The sequence below is a fragment of the Leopardus geoffroyi genome, chromosome C3, assembly GCF_018350155.1.
Source record: "Leopardus geoffroyi isolate Oge1 chromosome C3, O.geoffroyi_Oge1_pat1.0, whole genome shotgun sequence".
Taxonomy (NCBI): Eukaryota; Metazoa; Chordata; class Mammalia; order Carnivora; family Felidae; genus Leopardus; species Leopardus geoffroyi.
In genome coordinates, this window is record NC_059338.1 from 79,209,798 (window position 1) to 79,228,782 (window position 18,985).

Below are 18,985 nucleotides of genomic sequence, written 5' to 3' on the forward strand. Positions count from 1 at the left end.
CCTTGGTTGGTTATCCGGCACCCCACTTGCTTGCTTCAGGGCTCTTCAGGGCGGGGGCTGGAAGCCCCCACATCCCCGTGCTTGGGATGGGGGAGGGAGCGGCTTCTTGCTAACAGCACGGGTACCGCGCTCCCCGTTCTGGAGGTGGAGCCTGAGAACTGGGGCGTATTTCCTTATTTTTGAGCCAGGTTTCCCAGATCAACAGCCCAGCCGTTGACCTCAAAGGATGCTGGGGGTGGGGGCTACCCTGCTCCCCTTCCCACCCTGCCCCTCCCCCCTCAGTGGGTTCTACACCCTCTTTCTTGCTGTTCCCAGAGCACCATGTCCGCACGTAGCAAGCTCTTGACACGTGTTACTGCAGGCCTGGGGCCCACCCCGCTACCCCAACACTAGCCTGTGAGCTCTTACCGACTCCTCTCGGCACACGCATACAGTAGGTGCATAATAAATGTCTTTGGGTAAAGTCGCACTGGCTTAAGTGGAGAAGGAGCAGGGGTGGGATTTGGTCCCCAGCCTGGTAGACTGCGTGCGTGTGGCTACACCACTCTGCCTCAGAGGTGACCCTTCACAGGCCTGAGATCAAGGGGCTGCAGGCACAGTCCCTCCTGCCGTGTCCTGTGGGCCTCCCGGCATCCCCCAGGGCTGGCAGGACCCAGGCCCGTTTCCATTGTGCAGGCAGCTGGGGGAAGGGGCTGCTTGCCCAGATCCACGGGGGTCCTAACTGGGGGGGGGGGGGGGTCTGGCCTGTTTCTTCTTCTCGCCCGTGAGGGCGGGACACAGACCTCTCCCCTGCACTTGGTCAGTGACCGATATGATTCACATCTAGGCTGGCTTCTGGGAGCAGGTTAGACGGCGTCTGGAGTGTTCCCTCTTTGGGAAATGAATGTCAAGTGCTAACCTAACGTGGCCTCCTAAGGAGGGAACATGGTTTGAGTCCTCGCGCCTCTCAGACTGTGAGGGAGTAAGAAGCGTGTGGGGAACACTGGCCTACCGGGTGGGTGGGTCCTGACCGTGACTCTGGGCAGCCGACTTGGCTTCCCTGAGCCAGGGTGGCAGCATCTGCCAGCTCGGGGATGTGCCACCCTCGCAGGGCCCTTGTAGGGATGCAAGACGTAGAGGGAAATGGCTCAGCGCTACCCCTAGAACGTGGGAGCTCTCAGGGTCCTGTCCCCAGCATGCTGGTGGCCTCCCCCGTGCCCGCACCAGGTAGGAGGAGAGCCAGGAGTTGGGCGGGGGGGGGGGGGGGGTGTGAGGACGCAGGCAGCGCTTGGGAGGGGAGGTCACGGCTCTCAGACATGAAGAGGGACAGGTCCTTGGAGCCCCTGGGGGACTTTGAGGAAGGTGGGAGCCCAAGACGGGGGTGGGCTGAAGGTGAATCGAAGCAGTGGGTTGAGAAAATTCATGACCGCCACCCTTTGGAGAAGTTTAGTTAAAAACTGGCAGGTGAATTTATGGGCTTGGAATCAAGGCAAGGCCTTTTTTTTTTTTTTTTTTTTTTAATTAGGATAGAGGAAAAGTAAACATGTCTTTAGATCTTTAAAAAAAAAAAAAAAATTCACAGTATAGTCCTGAGAAACGTGGGGCTGACTGGCTGAGGGAGCCAGCTTGAGGCCACAAGCTGGAGCACCGGCCTTGACCAAGGGAAGAGGGACCCCGGCCCTCCAAGAAGGGAGGACAGGACAGAGATGGCTACGGCATCATTGAGGATTCTTGTCGTCAACTCAAAATGCCTTAAGGGGGCTTGGAAGTTGTTGGCCTGTGGTCCGAAAATCCTAGATGATGGATGCCATCAGCAGGACCTCCTTTCTGTCTTTTCCGTCTCTGGGCTGGCTGTCTGTTCAGACAGGCCTTTGCCTCATGGGAACAACATGGCTGCTGCAGATCCCCCCGCCTCCCAACACTGCTGGGTCAAGTCTAATCCACTTCCCCAATAGCTGCGGTTGGCTCTGGTTGTCCTGAGTCAGCTCTTCTGCCCTTCTGTGAACCGGTCCTGTAGCTGGGAGGGGGAATGCATGAATTAGCCTTGGCCCATGAAACATGGGCAAGCGTTGTCAACAGACCCACTAGGATGGACGGGGAGACTGGAGTGGATTGCCGAAGGAAATTGGGGGCTGTTCTTGGAAGTAGGGATTGAATTTGGGGCAGCCCCAGGCCATCAAATGCTAGTCACCGTTGTAATGACCCTGTGGGACGGGTGAGACTTGGGAGCAGGGAATCTAGGAAGCTCGTGCTTTGATGACCTCAGTTTCCCAGATGGAGAAACCAAGGTCCTGGGCAGAGAGGGCCGCTGGGGCTGGGGCTGGTGCCTTCCCCAAGTTTTGCGCAGTTAATGGCACAGCCTGAGCCAGGACTCTCTTCTTCCTCCTGACTGAGTTCTCCTTCCCTCCCTGGTTCTTGGAGGAATCTGCTGCCCAAAGGCCAGGGCCCTCCTCACCAAATGAGAAACGTACTCGGAACTTCCTCAAAACACAGTTGGAAATACGCGGGGCGCCTGCCGTCGGTAGTCACAGCCACACTGATGCTCCAAGTGCCACATCACAGGCCCCTCTGTCTGCTGTCTTTCCTCAGGAGCAGGACATCGAGACTGTGCATGGCTCCATTCACGTCACGCTGTGCGGGACCCCCAAGGGAAACCGGCCTGTCATCCTCACGTACCACGACATTGGCATGAACCGTAAGTTTCCGGGAGTCTCTGTTTCTGATGAGCCAGTTCCCGCTGAGGGTGGACGAATAGGACAGCTAGGAAGGGCTGGTGGCAGGGAGTCTAGCTGTTTCTCTTTTGCTGGCACTTCCCGGAGCTGTTGGGGGAAGGGATCTTGCCACAGACTGGAAGAGTCTGGAATGCACCCCATGGGACACAGAGTTGACGGTGTGCCTGGGCGTGCTGGGAACCCGGGCTCTCCCCTGTCCGCGTGTGACAGTGACATCTTTTGAGCAACGTGTACTGTGGTTTTTAGTATTTTCAGAGAGTTGTGCAACCATCAACGTACCCCATTTAAGAACATTTTTATCACTCTGAAAAATCTGTACCCTTAATCTATCGTGCCCCAGTCTCCCTTACTCCCCAGCCTCCGGTAGGCCCTAGTCCGCTTTCTGCTTCTAAAGATATGTGTACTCTGGACATTTTCTGTATATGGAATCTTCTGTATATGTGCTCTTTTGTGACTGGCTTCTTTCCAAGTTCATCCATGTCGTGGCATGTGTTAGCACTTCCTTCTTTGTGGCTGGATGATATTCCATTGAGTAGCTACGCCATACTTTGTTCACCCATTCTTCAGCTGATGAACACTCGGCTGGTTTTTCCTTTTTGGCTATTCCAAATAGTGCTCCCATGAATGTTTACAATGTATTCTTGAGATTCCCAGGAAGTGTCAGCCTATGTGGGTCCCCCATTTTTCACGGACGCTAAAGGCATAAGGTCTACTGCATGTTAAAATCACACAGAATAGAAGTGAGTATTTCTGCCGGTGATTCGGAAGGCGTTTACAGCCCTCAGGGCCAGGCATCTCTGTAAACCTGAGTGTTGCAACACTGTGCAAGTGTGGTGGTGTTACGCCCCCATTAGAGATGTTCACGGTCATCAATAAGCCAACTGGGCCAACTGGGGAAACAAAAGACCCTAAGACCTCTGTGGCTATACGCGATATACATCTATTCCTAACTCATGTAATAACTCTTGGGCGTTCTGTGGGGCATCTTTCGCATGGGGATTCCGGGACCCAGGCTCCTACCAGCTGTGGCACCGCCATCCCCTGGGGTCTTAGCGGCTTCTGCATCTGGCAGGTGACGGCAGAGGGAGAAACCTATGGGAGAAACCTACAGACCGGGCAGCAGGTGTTAACAAGAAACAGCGAGCACTGTGTGCTATTGGCCAGAACCTGGTCACATGGCTGCCTCTCATTGCAAGGGAGGCTGGGAAATGTAGTCCTGCTGTGTGGCCCAGAAAGAAAATGGGGATGGTTTGGTGACCAGGTGGCCATCTTTGCCTCAGGCCCTCAGCAGTCGGGAGACTCCTCCAAGGCCACGTAAGGAGTGAGGCTGTCCGTGCTTTATCTCCTAAGCGCCTCCTTGTTTGAGAATTGTGTGCCCTGGCCATTATTTCCAGCGTGAGGCTTTAGGAGACCCAGACAGAAAGAGAATAGCAGTGTGGCAGCCCGGTCCCACACTGGGGACATCACAGCCACAACTGATAGGGGAGAAGCAGGGCCCGGGATGGGAGTCTCCTCCCAGCACCAGCTAGAGGCTTAAGCTTCAGCCACCAGCACATACAGCAAAGTTTATTGACCATTTCCACCTCCGTGCCCACTTGCCTTTCATCACCAGAGGGACGGGGCGGGGGGTAGAGGGGGCAGGGGGGAAGGAGGCAAGCTTCTTTCCTGTGTGTTCATCCCCCCCCATGGATGGGGGTGAAACCGGCAAAACGCCTCACATGCTGCTGAACACCCTAATGTAGTCTCTCCTTCCTTCTTCCTTGTCTCTGTCCCCTCCCTGTTCTGCAGACAAAACGTGTTACAACCCCCTTTTCAACTCCGAGGACATGCAGGAGATCACACAGCACTTTGCTGTGTGCCACGTGGATGCCCCTGGCCAGCAGGACGGTGCTGCGTCCTTCCCTGTGGGGTAAGACCTGGAGGCTGGCACCCCAGGAGGCGGAGAGGATGGCCGCGCAGGTGGATGGGGGGCAGGCGTTAGACTGGGTTTTCCATTTGTTTCATTGCAGAAAAAAAAAAAAAAGAAAAGGAAAAGAAGAAAAAAGAAAATATGTATATATATATATATACATATATATATATATATATATATATATATATATATATATAAAACCTAAAATGTACCATTTTAACCATTTTTGCGTGTGCAGTTCAGTTGCATTAACCGCATCGGGCATTCGCAATGATGGGCAGTCGTCCCCACCGTCCGTCCCTCTCCAGGCCTTGTCACCATCCCAAACCGAAACTCCGTCCCTCTGAAACACTAACCCCTCATTCCCCGCCACCACCCGCCCCTCCGATTTCACCCACCCAGGTAGCTAGTTTGTTAATAGGTGGGCATGAATGACCTGGGCAGGACTGAGTGGGAGAGGACCTTGACGAGCAAAAATAGTTAGGAGAGAGTTCTAGAAAGGTTGGAAGAAAAAGAGAGGGGATGATAGGAGATTATGTTGATGAAGTCCTTCCTGTGGTCCAGGGTTAATTTTTTTTTTTTTTTTTTTTTTTTTTTTTAATGTTTATTTATTTTAGAGACAGAGAGACAGAGCAAAGCACGGTCAGGGCAGAGCAAGAGGGAGGCAGAATCTGAAACAGGCTCCAGGCTCTGAGCTGTCAGCGCAGAGCCTGACATGGGGCTTGAACTCACGAACCGTGAGATCATGACCTGAGCCGAAGCTGGACGCTCAACCGACTGAGCCACCCAGGCACCCCCAGGCTTAATTTTTATATGCACATGTCACTTGCACTCAATCCTTACGGCTACGTGGCTGGTGTTGTTCGCTCCAGTTCCTGGGTGAAGAAACTGAAGGGTGGAAGGGCTAAACATTGCTCAAGGTCACACACAGCTAGTTTCATTGGGGAGTCGCAGAGTCTGCTGACTCCAAGGATCGCGTTCTCGTTAGAACGTCAGGTTCACTTGTCCGAGGTGTTTACACCGCCTGCTCTCCCCAGCGTGCAGCCAGCGGACAAGCTGATGGGTGCACAGGACAGTTAGTGTCACCGGTGGGAGGCAGACGTCTCAGAGGCACCTCCTTGCAATGCTGTCATTAAGCCAGGATGGGAGCAGGTTCTTGGGTTTCAAGTCTCCCAGAAGGGACCTTCCTGGCATTCGCAAATAGATTTCCTTATTGGTGTTCAGAATTATCCTTCGTAATCAGCCTTTATCAGAGTAGGCATACATGGGGCCAGGACCCAAAATTAAAAGCTTTCTAATACAGTGGGGACACCGTTACCTGTTAACTAACAGATGGAACCAGAGATCTGTCAGGAAATCCATTTTTATTCGGAGCCGTGGTGTGAAAGACTTGAGGTAACCTGGTGGCTCTTAGCTCTCCACGGGGAGATTTAAAAACTATTCTAAGATTGGGGCCTCACCCCCTGGAATTTTCATGAAGCTCACCTGGAGGCCAAGCTGCAGTGTATTTGTCCCTCCCACCCCCCCCGCCCCCCACTAGCAGGTGATTTCAGTGCGTGGCTGGTGGGAACTCGGCCTGAACGGGCCCTGGCTTCTTCCCGCCACCTGGAGTCGGGGGTCTCCTAACACGGGGTGCCGTGTGCACCTGCTCTGACGGCAGCCGAGGCCTTGGGGAAAGGGATGATTCTTCGAGTTCTTCCGGGGAAGACGAGAAAGGGAATGAGAATGTGCAAGAACTCTGGCTGAGGTTGTGGGCCCTTGGTGAGGCAGAGGTCTCCGGCCTCCTTTCTGGAGATTCCAGGGAGGTGAGCCCACGGTGGCTTGTGAAGAAGCAGAGGGAACAGCAGGTGCGAAGGCCAGGAAGAGAGCGGGCCCCGAGATGCCTCCAGAGACACCGGGGACAGGGTTGTTCTTGGACGAGAGGAAGGAACCAGCCTGGGAAGTGGCTCCTTATACTCCGGGTGTCTGACAACTGGTATCCCCACTGGAGAGGTGGGCACAGTGGGAACAAGAAACCCCTTGTGGGCCCTGCTGAGGACTTGGAGAACAACAGGAGACTTGTTCCCCGCGTTCCGCGATGGGAAACCGCCGCCTTAATGCACGGACGCGGGACAGCCTGCAGACTCCGTGGTCTCCAGCGTGGGTCTGTCCTCACCACTCCCGCCTTCTCCATCCCTGCGGTCGTGATCCAGTTTTGACAGAGGGGAGCCTCCCCCCCGCCGCCCAGCCCTCTGTTAACAGGAGCTGTGGGCCCAGAAGATGTGTGAATTGAATTGAAGCATCCCAGTGCCTTAAAATCTCCCTGGCTTATCCATTTCCCAAAGCCCCCCGGGCCCAGCTCATCAGCGTGGCCCAGTTCTCTGCAGTCTCTCCAAGCTCCTTGCAGAGCATCTCTGGGGGACACGGGCGAGAGGGGAAGGACTTCCCCGTGGCCCGGAATGTCCTACGGGCGAGCTGCCGGGAGGCCTCCTTTTGGGAGGTGAGCACAGGAGTCTTGAAACCCTAGAGCCCACGTGGGATGCCGTGCCAAGTGCCCGCCCGGCCGGGAAGCCAAGTCACTTACCCCAGCCTCAGTGATGTTTCCGATCTGTGCGCTGGGGCAAATCATGGCAACCTCACAGAGCCGTTATTGTGAAGGATTAAATGGGCTTCTAATGCTCCTCAAATGCTTGGTGCGGAGCAAGGAAGCAATCGATCAAGGGTCAGTTTACAAAACGGGGAGGATTGGGATGGGGTGTGGCCTTGCACGGGGCAGGGGGTGTGCAGGCAGGTGCACGTCACTCACTGCTGGGAAGGAGGGCTGCGGGGGGCCAGGCAGGGGGCCTGGGCCCTGCCCTTCTGGCGTGTCCCTGTTTGAGTGATTCATTTCCCCTGGGGTCTGGCTCTCGCTAATGGCCTCTGTATGGCTTCTCCCAAGGTACATGTACCCCTCCATGGACCAGCTGGCTGAAATGCTTCCTGGGGTCCTCCACCAGTTTGGGTAAGAGTGACAGATCTGCTCCCCCACCAGCCTGCCTTCTCACTTGTGTCTCTCCCTTGGCCTTGACCTGGCCTGGCCACTGAAATGACAGATTTAGAGGTCAGGAAAGGAATTAGACCTCACGCTTGGTGAAACTGTTTTCAGACAGTCTCTCTAATCTGTCTCTCGCCGGCTGGGCTTTTCTCCTTGAGCCAACACATCACCTGCAGACAGCCACCCTGCCCATCCTTTCCGTGCCCCTTCCTCTTTCGCCGTTTTCTCCTACCGACGGAATGTTCTGGAATAGGGTTGCCCCAGCCCTCGGTTTCTCCCTCCAGGCTCTGTTTCTCCAGAGCTCTTTCCCTTTTAGTTGGGCCTTCTGTGTGAAGATAATACCTCCGAGTTCTTGCCCGATTTAATTCCATTCCGAGTTTTAGAACGTAAAATAGAGCTCCAGAGCGGGAAGAAAGCAGTGCCATAACGGGCCCTCCCATAAATGTCAGACGGTCTCTCAGCGCTCGGGCTGCAGTCGGGGGAGAAGCGAGCAGGAGGGCCGAGTCTCTCCGAGGTCATGTCAAGCCGTAGCACTTGATGTGTTCCGGGTCCTCCAGTCACATCACGGCAGCGTGTCCCCACTCTGTCCGGCTCTCCAGCCACGCTCGTGATGCCCCCCGGGACAGATGCTGGGGGCGGCGGGCTTCCTCGGGGACCAGGAGCGGGGCAGGTGTTAAGAGGGTCGTTAGGGCTCCCCTCGCTCTTTCCTTCTGCGACATGAATTTTCACTTCTGCTTCCAGGCTGAAAAGCATTATCGGCATGGGGACCGGAGCAGGTGCCTACATCCTCACGCGATTCGCGGTGCGTTCTTGGGCATCTTTAAAAAAAATAGCATTGGGGCGCCTGGGTGGCGCAGTCGGTTAAGCGTCCGACTTCAGCCAGGTCACGATCTCGCGGTCCGTGAGTTCGAGCCCCGCGTCGGGCTCTGGGCTGATGGCTCAGAGCCTGGAGCCTGTTTCCGATTCTGTGTCTCCCTCTCTCTCTGCCCCTCCCCTGTTCATGCTCTGTCTCTCTCTGTCCCAAAAATAAATAAACATTGAAAAAAATAAAATTAAAAAAAAAAAAATAGCATTGCATTTTAAAGAAAGTTAAGCCAGGATGGAGGAGGACAATTGGAAAAGCGTCACAAAGCCCAGAACGAGGAAAGAAATGACCCGTGATTTCATTTCCGAAGGGAGATTCACAGTTCACAGTGTGGTTTGTGGTCCAGAGTCGTGTGTGTGTGTGTGTGTGTGTGTGTGTGTGTGTGTGGACTCACGCACGTACTTAAAGCTTTCCTTTTTCTTTTTCTTTTTTTTTTTAATTTTTTTAATGTTTATTTATTTTTTGAGAGAGAGAGAGAGAGAGGCAGAGCATGAGCGGTGGAAGGGCGGAGGGAGAGGGAGACCCAGAATCCGAAACAGGCTCCAGGCTCCGAGCTATCAGCACAGAGCCCGACGCGGGGCTCGAACTCACGGACTGTGAGATCATGACCCGAGCCGAAGTCGGACGCCCAACCGACTGAGCCACCCAGGCGCCCCTAAAGCTTTTCTTGAATGTTCCTCAAACGCACTCTTTCATCCCTGGTTTCGCTCACCTAGCAGTGGCTTGTGGGCAGGTCCCCACGTCACCGCGTGGTCTCCTATACTACCTCGGTGATACCCCCATGGCTTTTGGGTCCTGGCTGATTCTGTATTAGAATCTGAGACACATGGCATTCACGGGACCGTGGGCCCAAGCCAGGTGCTGCTGAGTGTCACGTACCCTTGCCAAACACTCGTTTGGAAATGCAGCCACGCTCATTTATGCGACCGTGGGTTTTCCGACCGCCCATTATTTGCTGGGCTTTGTCAGCGGTTAGAGACGCTGGTGTGGATAGAACGTGGCCTGACCGTCTAGGCTCTGAGCAGACCAAGGAAGGTCTGTAGTCTACGTTAGATGGATGTATCTCCCAGGAGTGGTCACTAAAGAGCGGCTACCTGCCCTGCCTCACTTGGAGGCTGGAGGTCTGATACACCCCCCTGACGGCTGGGTAAGAGGAAGTGCAGGCACAGGCGCCTTGCCCGAGGCAGGTTTGCCAAACACGCACTCTTGTGCTTCCTGCTTCCTCCCCCCAGGCTTTCAGGGGCTCGGTCCTGTGTCTGCTGAGCTGGGGCCTCGGTTTTGCAAGGTGGGGGGGGAGGGGTGTGGGATTTGAAGTCTCTTGAGAGCAGCAGCCGGCTCTGGTGGCCCCCACCAGGGCCCTTTCCTGGTGTTGTCTCAACCTTTGGTTTGACCTTTAGAAGTTCGCGGTGGCTGAGATTTCTGGGCTGCCGCTCACCTTGTGTCTTGAATTAACATTAACAGTTGAACAACCCGGAGATGGTGGAGGGCCTCGTCCTCATCAACGTGAACCCTTGTGCCGAAGGCTGGATGGACTGGGCCGCGTCCAAGGTGAGGCTGGGGGCCAGGGCCAGGCAGGTGGAACAGTGTGCCCTCCGAGACCTCTCCTGGCCTGTGCGCCCCGCCCCTCCCCTTTGCTTTGCTTGGAACAACAAACGTGACCTGGGCCGTTTGCCCTTCCGAAGATGTTGGTAGGATGCTGCGGTCTAGACCAGACATGCCACGGGGACGTGAGCGCTCGAGCCAGCTTAGATCAGCATAGCTTAGGTTAAGAGGTATTTGCTGAGGACCTAACACGTACTGGACTTTGCTCAAGACACAGGAAACAAAAAGATGAACAAGGCAAAGGCCTCTGATCTCGGGAACCCACCCACTGTCGATGGAAAAGAGGGTGCATTTGGTACCAAACCCTGCCACTTAGTTTGATGACCGCGAGAATCAGCTACTGTGCGCGGAGTCCTTGCCAGGGGCTGTTTGTACTCTCTGTCGCTGTACGTGCGTGACCTCATTGAATCCACACGGTGACTCCAGGAGGTGGGATTGTCGTAAATGACGTGTTATAGAAGAGGAAACTGAGGCTCAGAGCGGTTATGGTTCGTGGTGCCCAGGGGCCCGCAAAGCTAGGCAGCGGGAGAACTGGGGCTGAGTGCGGATCCCTCGTACTCCGTGGTCCTTGGGCCTCACCTCGTGCCTCCCGGTCTCGTCCAGCAGGTGTTTGAATGGCACCTTGACCCCAGCACTGCAGGTCTGGGAATACAGAGGGGCCGGACACAGGCCTGCCCGGGGGAGAAGGGACCCACGCTGTCTCGGGAAGTTCTGCTCTGGCCGGTGTCCTAGGGCTCCTTGTTTATCTTTTAAAAACGATTATTGTGTTTTCTTCGTAAAGGCGCCAGCATTTGCCAAGGAGAGGGGGGAAATTGTTCCAATTGAAACAGGACAAAACCTCTCAGGCCGGGGTGATCCTGGCTTCTCATTTTGGAAGTGTGTTTTTGCCAAGTTCTGGGTGGCTGTCGCGGACAGAGCTTTGAAGGGGTTGTGCCCCTCCCCCCTACCTCCCACCCCTGTCTTGGCCGCTCTTCCTGGAACGTTCTGCCGGAACGCAGGAGCCCGTCCCTCCCGTCTGCGTGATATGCGGGAGTGGAGCACACTCCCTGTTTTTTATTTTATTTTCCAGGAAAGGAAGTGATGTTCCAGTCAGCCAGTTTGGCTCCTCTTGTAACTGTTCTGAGCCAGACGTGGAGGGCCGGGGACATTGACCGTTGGCTAAAGTGCGGCCTGAGGAATGTCTGTGTGGCTTTAGTATCTGTACCGTATCCTTCCTTTCCAACCCCAAGAGAAAAAAAGACCTGTATCCAGAGTCCACTATGGGTCAGGCGCTGGCGTCAGATCCTGTGACATGGGTACTGGCCTCATGCTGTCCTCACCTTGGCCTTGTGACTTTGAAGCCCCCGGCCACCTCGGCTTGTAGGTGAGAGGCCTGAGGTTCAGAGGCTCTGCAACCTGTCCAGGACCACACAGCTGGGATCCAACAAGACCTCCGATCTAGAGAACCCCCAGGTCTAGAACTTCTCTATCCTGCCAGTCCCTGCCTGCCTGACACGGAAGTTGGTCAGCATACATTTATGGAGCTCCTGCTGTATGCCTCAGCATTTATGAAGCCCCTGCTGTATGCCTATCCCTTATGGCGCTCCTGCTGTGTACCTGGCGTTTTGTTGGGGAGAGGTAGAGAGGGGAGAGTTGGCAGTGTCTTTAGTAACTCAGGATATCCAAAGAGAGGATACTGGCTTGAGGGGGGAAAATGTAGAGGATGATACAGGAAGGCTAGTTCAAGGTAAGCAGGTCCCCTGGGGTCTAGACTGGCAGAGTTCAGTGTGTGTTTTGAAGAAATGGATAGGGACCCCTTGTTGTGAGGACTTAGTGTGCTACGGCCCAAGCTAGGAGAAGGTTGGCTCTCTGTTCAGCACGTGTCTGCCCTGCATGGGCCCCTGAGAATAAGCGATTGACAGAGACCCAGGCCCTGCCTTCCGGCGCCCCCAGGTCCAGTCCACAACTGGGACTGGAACCAAATTCCCACAAGGGGGCCGTCCTCAGCCCTGAGTGCCGGGGAGCCCAGGACTTCCAGTCTGCCCCCGCGGGCAGGGAGGCTTTGCTGACCTAGTCTCGCTACCGCAAATGCGGGCTTTCTAGTGACACCTGCCTTTGCCCTCCCCAGATCTCCGGATGGACCCAAGCCCTCCCAGACATGGTGGTGTCCCACCTCTTCGGGAAGGTGAGTAACGTGGACCAGCATTCTGTCATCCACGCTGAGCGAGTGTGTGCTGCCCGTGCGTAGGGCACAGAGACGAGCAAGACACAAGCCCCCTGGGGATGCCTACCATGTACATAGCTGACGGGATCGGTTTACAATCAGGTTTATCGCTCACCTTTTTTTTTTTTTTTTTTTCAAGTTTATTTTTATTTCGTTTTGAGAGACAGAGCGAGTGGGTGAACAGGGAGAGGGAGAGAGAGAGAATCCCAAGCGGTCTCGTGCTGTCCGCGCAGAGCCCGATGCGGGCCTCGAACTCACGAACCATGAGAGCACGACCTGAGTTGAGATCAAGAGTCGGGCGCTTAACCGACTGAGCCACCCAGGCGCCCCTGTATCGCTCGCTCTCTTTTTAACGTAAGGCTGTTTTAACTAGCCTGATTGAACTATAGTCAACTGCACGCATTGGGAATACAGAATTGAGTAGATGTTGCCGCGTGTCTACACCCGTACACCCACACTGCAACTGGGGTAGCGGACATCCCCATCACCAGAGTCCCCTTGTGCCTCTTGCTAATCCTCCTTTCCCTGCTCGTCAGGCAGCCTCTGCTCTGCTTTCCGTCACTAGAGAGGAGTTCGCATTCCCCAGGTTTTCATATAGAAGTGGCATGATGAGGTATGGAGTCTTGCTCGAAAAGAACAGCAAACAAAACCCAAAAAACAGCTGTGGCTTCTCTCGCCGCACGGTTATTTTGACCTTCATCTCTGTCGTTGGGTTTATCGGTAGTTCCCTCCTTTTTAGCGCTGGCTGCCGTTCTGTGTGTGAGTGTCCTGTGATTTGCCCTTCCGTCCGCCTGTCGATGGGCATTCGGGTTATTGCCAGTCTGGGGCTATTACAGATACGACCTGTAACAGACACACCCATGGAGTTTGCTGTGTGCCCCGCTCGGTCCTAAGGACTTTTCAAGTATTAACCCATGGAGTCCACTCAAGAGCTCCGTGAGCCATGTGAAAAGTACTAATTTGATTCCCACTTTGTGGATGAGGAAACTGAGACCAGAGAGGTTGACTGACTCGTGTGAGGTTGCACAGCCAGGGAGAGGTGGGGCTGGGATCAGAGGCTATGTGTCTTGCTCCTGTATCCAAAGCAGGGCACTGACCATCTGTGCTTCTGCCGATGGGCTGTTCTGCGGTCACCCCAGGCGGGCCCCTGTCCCTGTCTGGCCAGCCGGCATGGCCCCCGACTCTGGCCGGCAGCCCCAGGAGAGGATGTGCAGGGGTCCTGACGCAGGCCCAGACACCGAGAAGCCCCTCGGTTGCCCAGCTCGAGGGTGGCTTGCTCTGTTTACCGTGTGGCCCACTCAGCACTGTCTGTTCCCGAGCGGGAGAGTGACCTTCTGAGATGTGACCGGCTGCTCTCCTCTGGGGCTGGCCAGGTGCATCCACTGGGCTCCTTCTTCACATTATTTCCTGGGCCTGCTGTAACAGCCCCTCCAAACCGGGAGGCTTGCAACAACAGGAACTTAACTGTGTCGCAGTTCCGGAAGCCAGCACTCTGAAAGGGGGTGTCGCCGGGCCACACTCCCTCCAGTGGCCCTAGAGGGACAGTCCTTCCTTGCTTCCTCCAGCTTCTGGTAGCTTCAGAATCCCTCCAGGCTCTGCCTCCGTCTTCGATGACCTCTCCGTGTCGGTCTCCAGTCTCCCTCTGCCTTTGTCTTAGAAGGACCCTTGTCATTAGATTTAGGACCCACTGGGATAATCTAGAATGACCTCACCTCAGGATCCTTCACTTAATGATATCTACAGAGACCTTTTTCCCGAAGAAGGTAGCCTTCACACTTCCCCGGGGTCTTGACGGGGACATAGCCTTCGTGGCCCCCCGGCAGCCCTCGGTGGCCTTCTTCCCTCTTCCATGCTGCATTCGGTTTGCGATTCATTTTCTTCACCCTGAGTGTATAATCTGAACCTGATAGGAATATGGAAACAAACAGAGCCAGCTTCTGAGTTTCCTTGCGGGAGAGGGCATCAGGTACAGAGGGAGAGTCTGGCCTGATTCTACCCCACGCGATGTGAGGCATCTGTCGATGCCCCCAACTTGCCGCGGTTGTGTTTTGACCTGAAACCCCAGCACAGCTAATTCTTCAGACTGTACAGTTCCCGATTTTCTTCTGCGTAGGCTCTTGGCCTCTTTGCTGCTTCAGTGATCAGGGGCTGTTTAGACAATAGCTCGGGCTTGATGTGGGGCCCCCTCCGCTCCCTCCCTGTCCTGCTCTGGTCGCCACTGATCACATCAGGCCGCTTTGTGAAACCTTCAGCATCCGCTGTCGTACAAATGAGAAACAGAGCAAGCTCGTAACTTGTTTGTTTGTCCCAAATCACATTCGGAAAGGAACCAGAGAGAGGGAAGGCTGCGGCTTCTGCAAGACTCCGGTTGGCCCCCCTCGGGAATTGAGATGGCCCTTCTTTCCAGCAACTTCCCGGGACTTGCGGGAGTTGGTTTTGTTTTTCCGGCGTGAAAAACCTCTCAGCTCCCCCTTAAAACCATTAATTGCTAACAGTTGCATCACGTTTATTATTTACAAAGGGCTTTTGTGTGCACAACCTCTGTGAAATCCCATAACCTGCAGAGGTAGGTAATACACACACACACACACACACACACACACACACACACACATTTATTTTTGAGGGAGCTAAGGCTCAGAGAGGTGAAGACATGTACTCCCGTCCCTCACCCCCCACCAGAAAAAAAGAAAAAAGAAAAAAAAAAAAAACAACCAAAACACTGATGGATCCAAGCTCCAAATCCAAGAGGACTGACTTCAAATAAAAAGTCCCAAAGTCATGAGCCCAGAAGGGCCTGCTTTGCCCTGGCGGGTTTGTACTCCTTTCTGCTCTCAGCTGATATGCAAAGTCAGACTGGCTCCGGGTGGGGACTTCCGCTTTGGGGACGGTGTCCTCAGGCTCCAAGGCAGTCGAGCGGATTAGACGGTATTGTCTCTGTACCCTGTATAACCTGAAGAACATGAGATAGCGGTGGCTGGCCTGGGACCAGTCCTAATGCGGGGCACCTCCCCCCTCTCTCCACGCAGGAGGAAATGCAGAATAACGTGGAAGTCGTCCACACCTACCGCCAGCACATCGTCAAAGACATGAACCCCGGCAACCTGCACCTGTTCATCAATGCCTACAACAGGTGCGGTCACGCGGTGGCCATTTGTCAAGGTCCTTTTGTTGGCCTGGAACGGGGCAGGGGTAAGGCAGAGGGGGTTATAACGTTAGGAGGAGCTGCAGCCCCTGAATTCAAGCAAGTAGATTACCCGGACAGGGGTGCGCCTGGGAGTCAGGTACATCCGCGGGTTTTGAGTGCTCTGCAAGGCGCTGAGCCACCACTCCAGACAACCCGGGCGCGAGAGCACGAGGAGGGGAGACGCAGTCACGCCCTCGAAGGGTTTTGAGTGATTGCCTGTGTCCCGGCTGGCCGTGGGAAGGGCCAGGTGTGGGAGAGCTAAGAGAGCGAGCGAGCGAGCAGAGCCCTGGGGGAGGAAGGGGAGGGAGGAGTCCAGGAAGGCTGCCGGGAGGTGTCACTCCAAGAAAGAGCATGTTCCTCCAGCCTTGGGCAAGGGGCTAGGCCTCTTCACGATAAGTAGCTGCTGGCGTGGACCTCGGCCAGGGAAGGGGACATCTCGGGAACACCGGTGGCAGCTGGGGGGACGGTCTGCAGACCCCGGCGTGGTCACTCAGTCTGCCGGACCGGCTCTACCAGCCCCCTTCCCAAGCAGGGGGCGGGAAGGAGCCACAGGGGCCGTCTCTGCTCACGGCCAATAACTTCACGAAGGGCATTAGTGTCTGTGACAAAGTTCAGCGTCCGTCTCTTCTTCCCACCCGCCCAGCCTCTCAGTGCGGGAGGGAGAGGTAGTATCGCCCGTGGGCAACTAGAGACGCGGTTCTCAGCAGCGCATTTCTTCAGCAGACGCTTCCCGAGGACGGGCGCGGTCAGGCTGTGGGCTGGGCAGTGGACACACAGAGACCAGAACACCCTCCCCGAAGCCCCACCCACTGCCTTGCCCTCACGATGCCCATAGGAATCAAGGGGCTTCTCTTAAAAATGCTGGGACACCGTGACCATCGTCCTTTCCTGTTGAGGAAACACGGGCACAGAGAGATTCAGCATCCTGCCCGAGGTCACACAGCTAGGACGTAGAGGGACGTGATTTGAATCTGTCCGGGGCTCCAGGCCATGAGCTGGAAAGGCCGTCGGTGGGAGCTGCCAGGAGACGACAGAGAGAGAGAGGGGGGGCGGCTCGGTGTAGGTCCGCAGGGACAGAGTCCAGTGGGAAACGGTGGCAGGGTTTGAGATGAGGGGGGTGAAAGGATCACATCTAAGATCTAAAGAGATTGGGTTACTGTGTGAGAGGACTCCGAGTTGGGGCTAGAGAGACTCAGGGCTCCAACTAGGGGGACGGGAGGTATGGACCCTCTGTGGTGGAGAACATGGCCTGTATTGCTATATGTATATATATTTAAAAAAAAGCCACACTGGGGACAAGGAAGTGTCTCCACGGGAAATACATGAGTCCCGCTGTCCCTGAAACCATTGATATGGACCCCAAGAGGCTGTGATGTCCCGAGAGCCGTGCGGGTTGGGACACGGGTCGTTTGCCAGAATGGCCAACGACGGGACCCCCTGGGATGGGCGAGACGGGAGGGGCCGCCTCCGGGGCGGGGGCGTCTGCCCGTGTCACCCAGTGACTGTGCGTTCCTTGCCCGCAGCCGGCGAGACCTGGAGATTGAGCGGCCCATGCCCGGAGCCCACACAGTCACCCTGCAGTGAGTGGATTTTCTCCTGTTCATCATCTGCGTAGCCTCGCTCGGCCACCGGCAGGGCTCTTTCTGAGTTTGGTTAGCAGTGCCACCCGGTGCTGGGACATCGGCGGCGGCGAGCCCGGGGGTGCCTTCTTCCTAGGAGTCAGGCATGACCCAGCTTCACTTGCCTTCTCCTTGTGCAAGCGTTGAGCTCCTGGGATGTCCCTGAGACGAGGGTCGGAGCCTTGGATGTCAGGGAAAGAGTCCGCTTCGGATAGGACTTATTAAGCACCTACTTTGTGTCGAATACGGTGTTAGGCTTTGCTTTCACAGAGCCTGGAGACGAGTCAGACACGGGACAACCCACCCTAAAGGCTGGCAGGAAAATACGGTTGTGCATACCGCTAACTGCATTCCCCCAGTAATGTCTGCCTTTTCACAGTTTCCTAAGTGAACTGTATTATTTGATACCTGAACTTGCCACATGCCATTTCCTTTGTCAGGTACGTTCCCTCGGTCTCTGATCTTGACTCACGGCAAAGTCCTACTCCTCCCTCTTTGAGGGGAGGATGCTTGAGGCTAAAAACACCAGGCCACGGAAATTCTCTGGCTGAAATTCATACTAAGGCGTAAAGGACTGCCAACCCAGTTTATCCGAAAAGCAAAGCAGAGGATGAAAGGAGAAGGAAATAAAAAGAGCAGAGGCTACTACTGGGGAAACGAGAATAATTTTTTTTTTGGAACCCTGGTCCCAGCCTGGCGGGCCTGGGAGCGTGTGAATCTTTCAGTGAATTTCGTGTTCCCTCCCCTCTTCTCTCCCTGCCCCCAGGTGTCCTGCTTTGTTGGTGGTTGGGGACAGTTCTCCTGCTGTGGATGCCGTGGTACGTAGAAATCGTCCACCTGTTTCTGTACGTTGTTCAACAGTCCAAATCTGCTTGGCCTTCGGACAGAGGGCCCAGACCCCGGCTCCTTGGCCCGGTGACTGCCAGTCCTGTTTGCTTGGTCGCGGGCCCTCTGACTTTTCTCCCAGGCGCCATCACCTGCCCGTCTGCCTCCCACTCGTTTCCACGGACGTGTTTGCCACTTGGCTTCCTGGCCGAGACACTCTGCTCTCGTCTGGGAACCCGTTTGCAGACCTGGTTGGCGCCTGATTGTCTGGCGGGGCAGAGAGACACCGGGGAGTGGGGCTTAGACAATGCCTTCTGGGTCATTCCACCCCTGATTCCCACCTATGATGTTGTGGAGGCAAAGCAAAGACTGCCTTTCCAACATGCCCCTAGCAGGGGACAGAGGGACTTAGGGGCTACTGAGCAGAGTCCTAAAGTGGTGATGTGCCTCGTGCAGTGGGCTGCAGAATGAGATCTGCAAAAGCTCATTTGGCAAAGAGCTGAGAGGTCTTAATGGACTGTGGGCGTCCTGTGATCTAACCCACTGGGCGTAATCATAGGATGCATCAGTAGAGATACACTTCTCACATCAGAGGAGGGGATAGCTCTCCGGTAGGCACTTCGAACATCACAGGTTACATGTGGGCATTTTGCCCAATTTTGGATGCACTGCTAAGATGGTCACTGACAACGCGAAGAGGGGAAGCAGCTTATAGTGGATCCCAGTCTGCATGGTGGTCAGGACTGGAGATGTGGAACTTGTAGCATCTGTGGCTGCGACTGGTGAAACAAGGCCATTCAATTAGCAGCTCTTTCCAGAGTCTCCTCTGGGTTTTAGCGAGTCTTCATAACAACCCTTTGAAAAAGACATTCCCCCATTTTCTTGATGACGAAACTGAGGCTCAAAGAAATTGCCCAAGGTCGCTGCACGACAAGGTTGGAATTTACGGCCACCTTGCTTAATCTCGAAGCCCGCGTTCTTCCTTCCATGCTAGCGGGAACGCTGGGGTCGTTGATGCCAGTGGCCGGGAAGTGAGGAGGGGGGAAAG

The 18,985-nt window shown here is 55.1% G+C and overlaps 1 protein-coding gene across 4 annotated transcripts in view; it reads left to right on the forward strand.

The window, feature by feature from the left end:
* NDRG1 (N-myc downstream regulated 1) overlaps positions 1-18,985 on the forward strand; it is a 55,067-nt gene that overhangs the window by 24,975 nt on the left and 11,107 nt on the right. For all 4 annotated transcript variants that reach the window (XM_045453601.1, XM_045453602.1, XM_045453599.1 and 1 more), the window contains 9 exons: positions 2,569-2,674; positions 4,500-4,620; positions 7,541-7,603; positions 8,378-8,438; positions 9,963-10,049; positions 12,211-12,267; positions 15,336-15,439; positions 17,017-17,073; positions 17,879-17,930. In XM_045453601.1, coding sequence (XP_045309557.1) covers positions 2,569-2,674; positions 4,500-4,620; positions 7,541-7,603; positions 8,378-8,438; positions 9,963-10,049; positions 12,211-12,267; positions 15,336-15,439; positions 17,017-17,073; positions 17,879-17,930 — 708 coding nt within the window. The remainder of the gene's footprint in view (positions 1-2,568; positions 2,675-4,499; positions 4,621-7,540; positions 7,604-8,377; positions 8,439-9,962; positions 10,050-12,210; positions 12,268-15,335; positions 15,440-17,016; positions 17,074-17,878; positions 17,931-18,985) is intronic.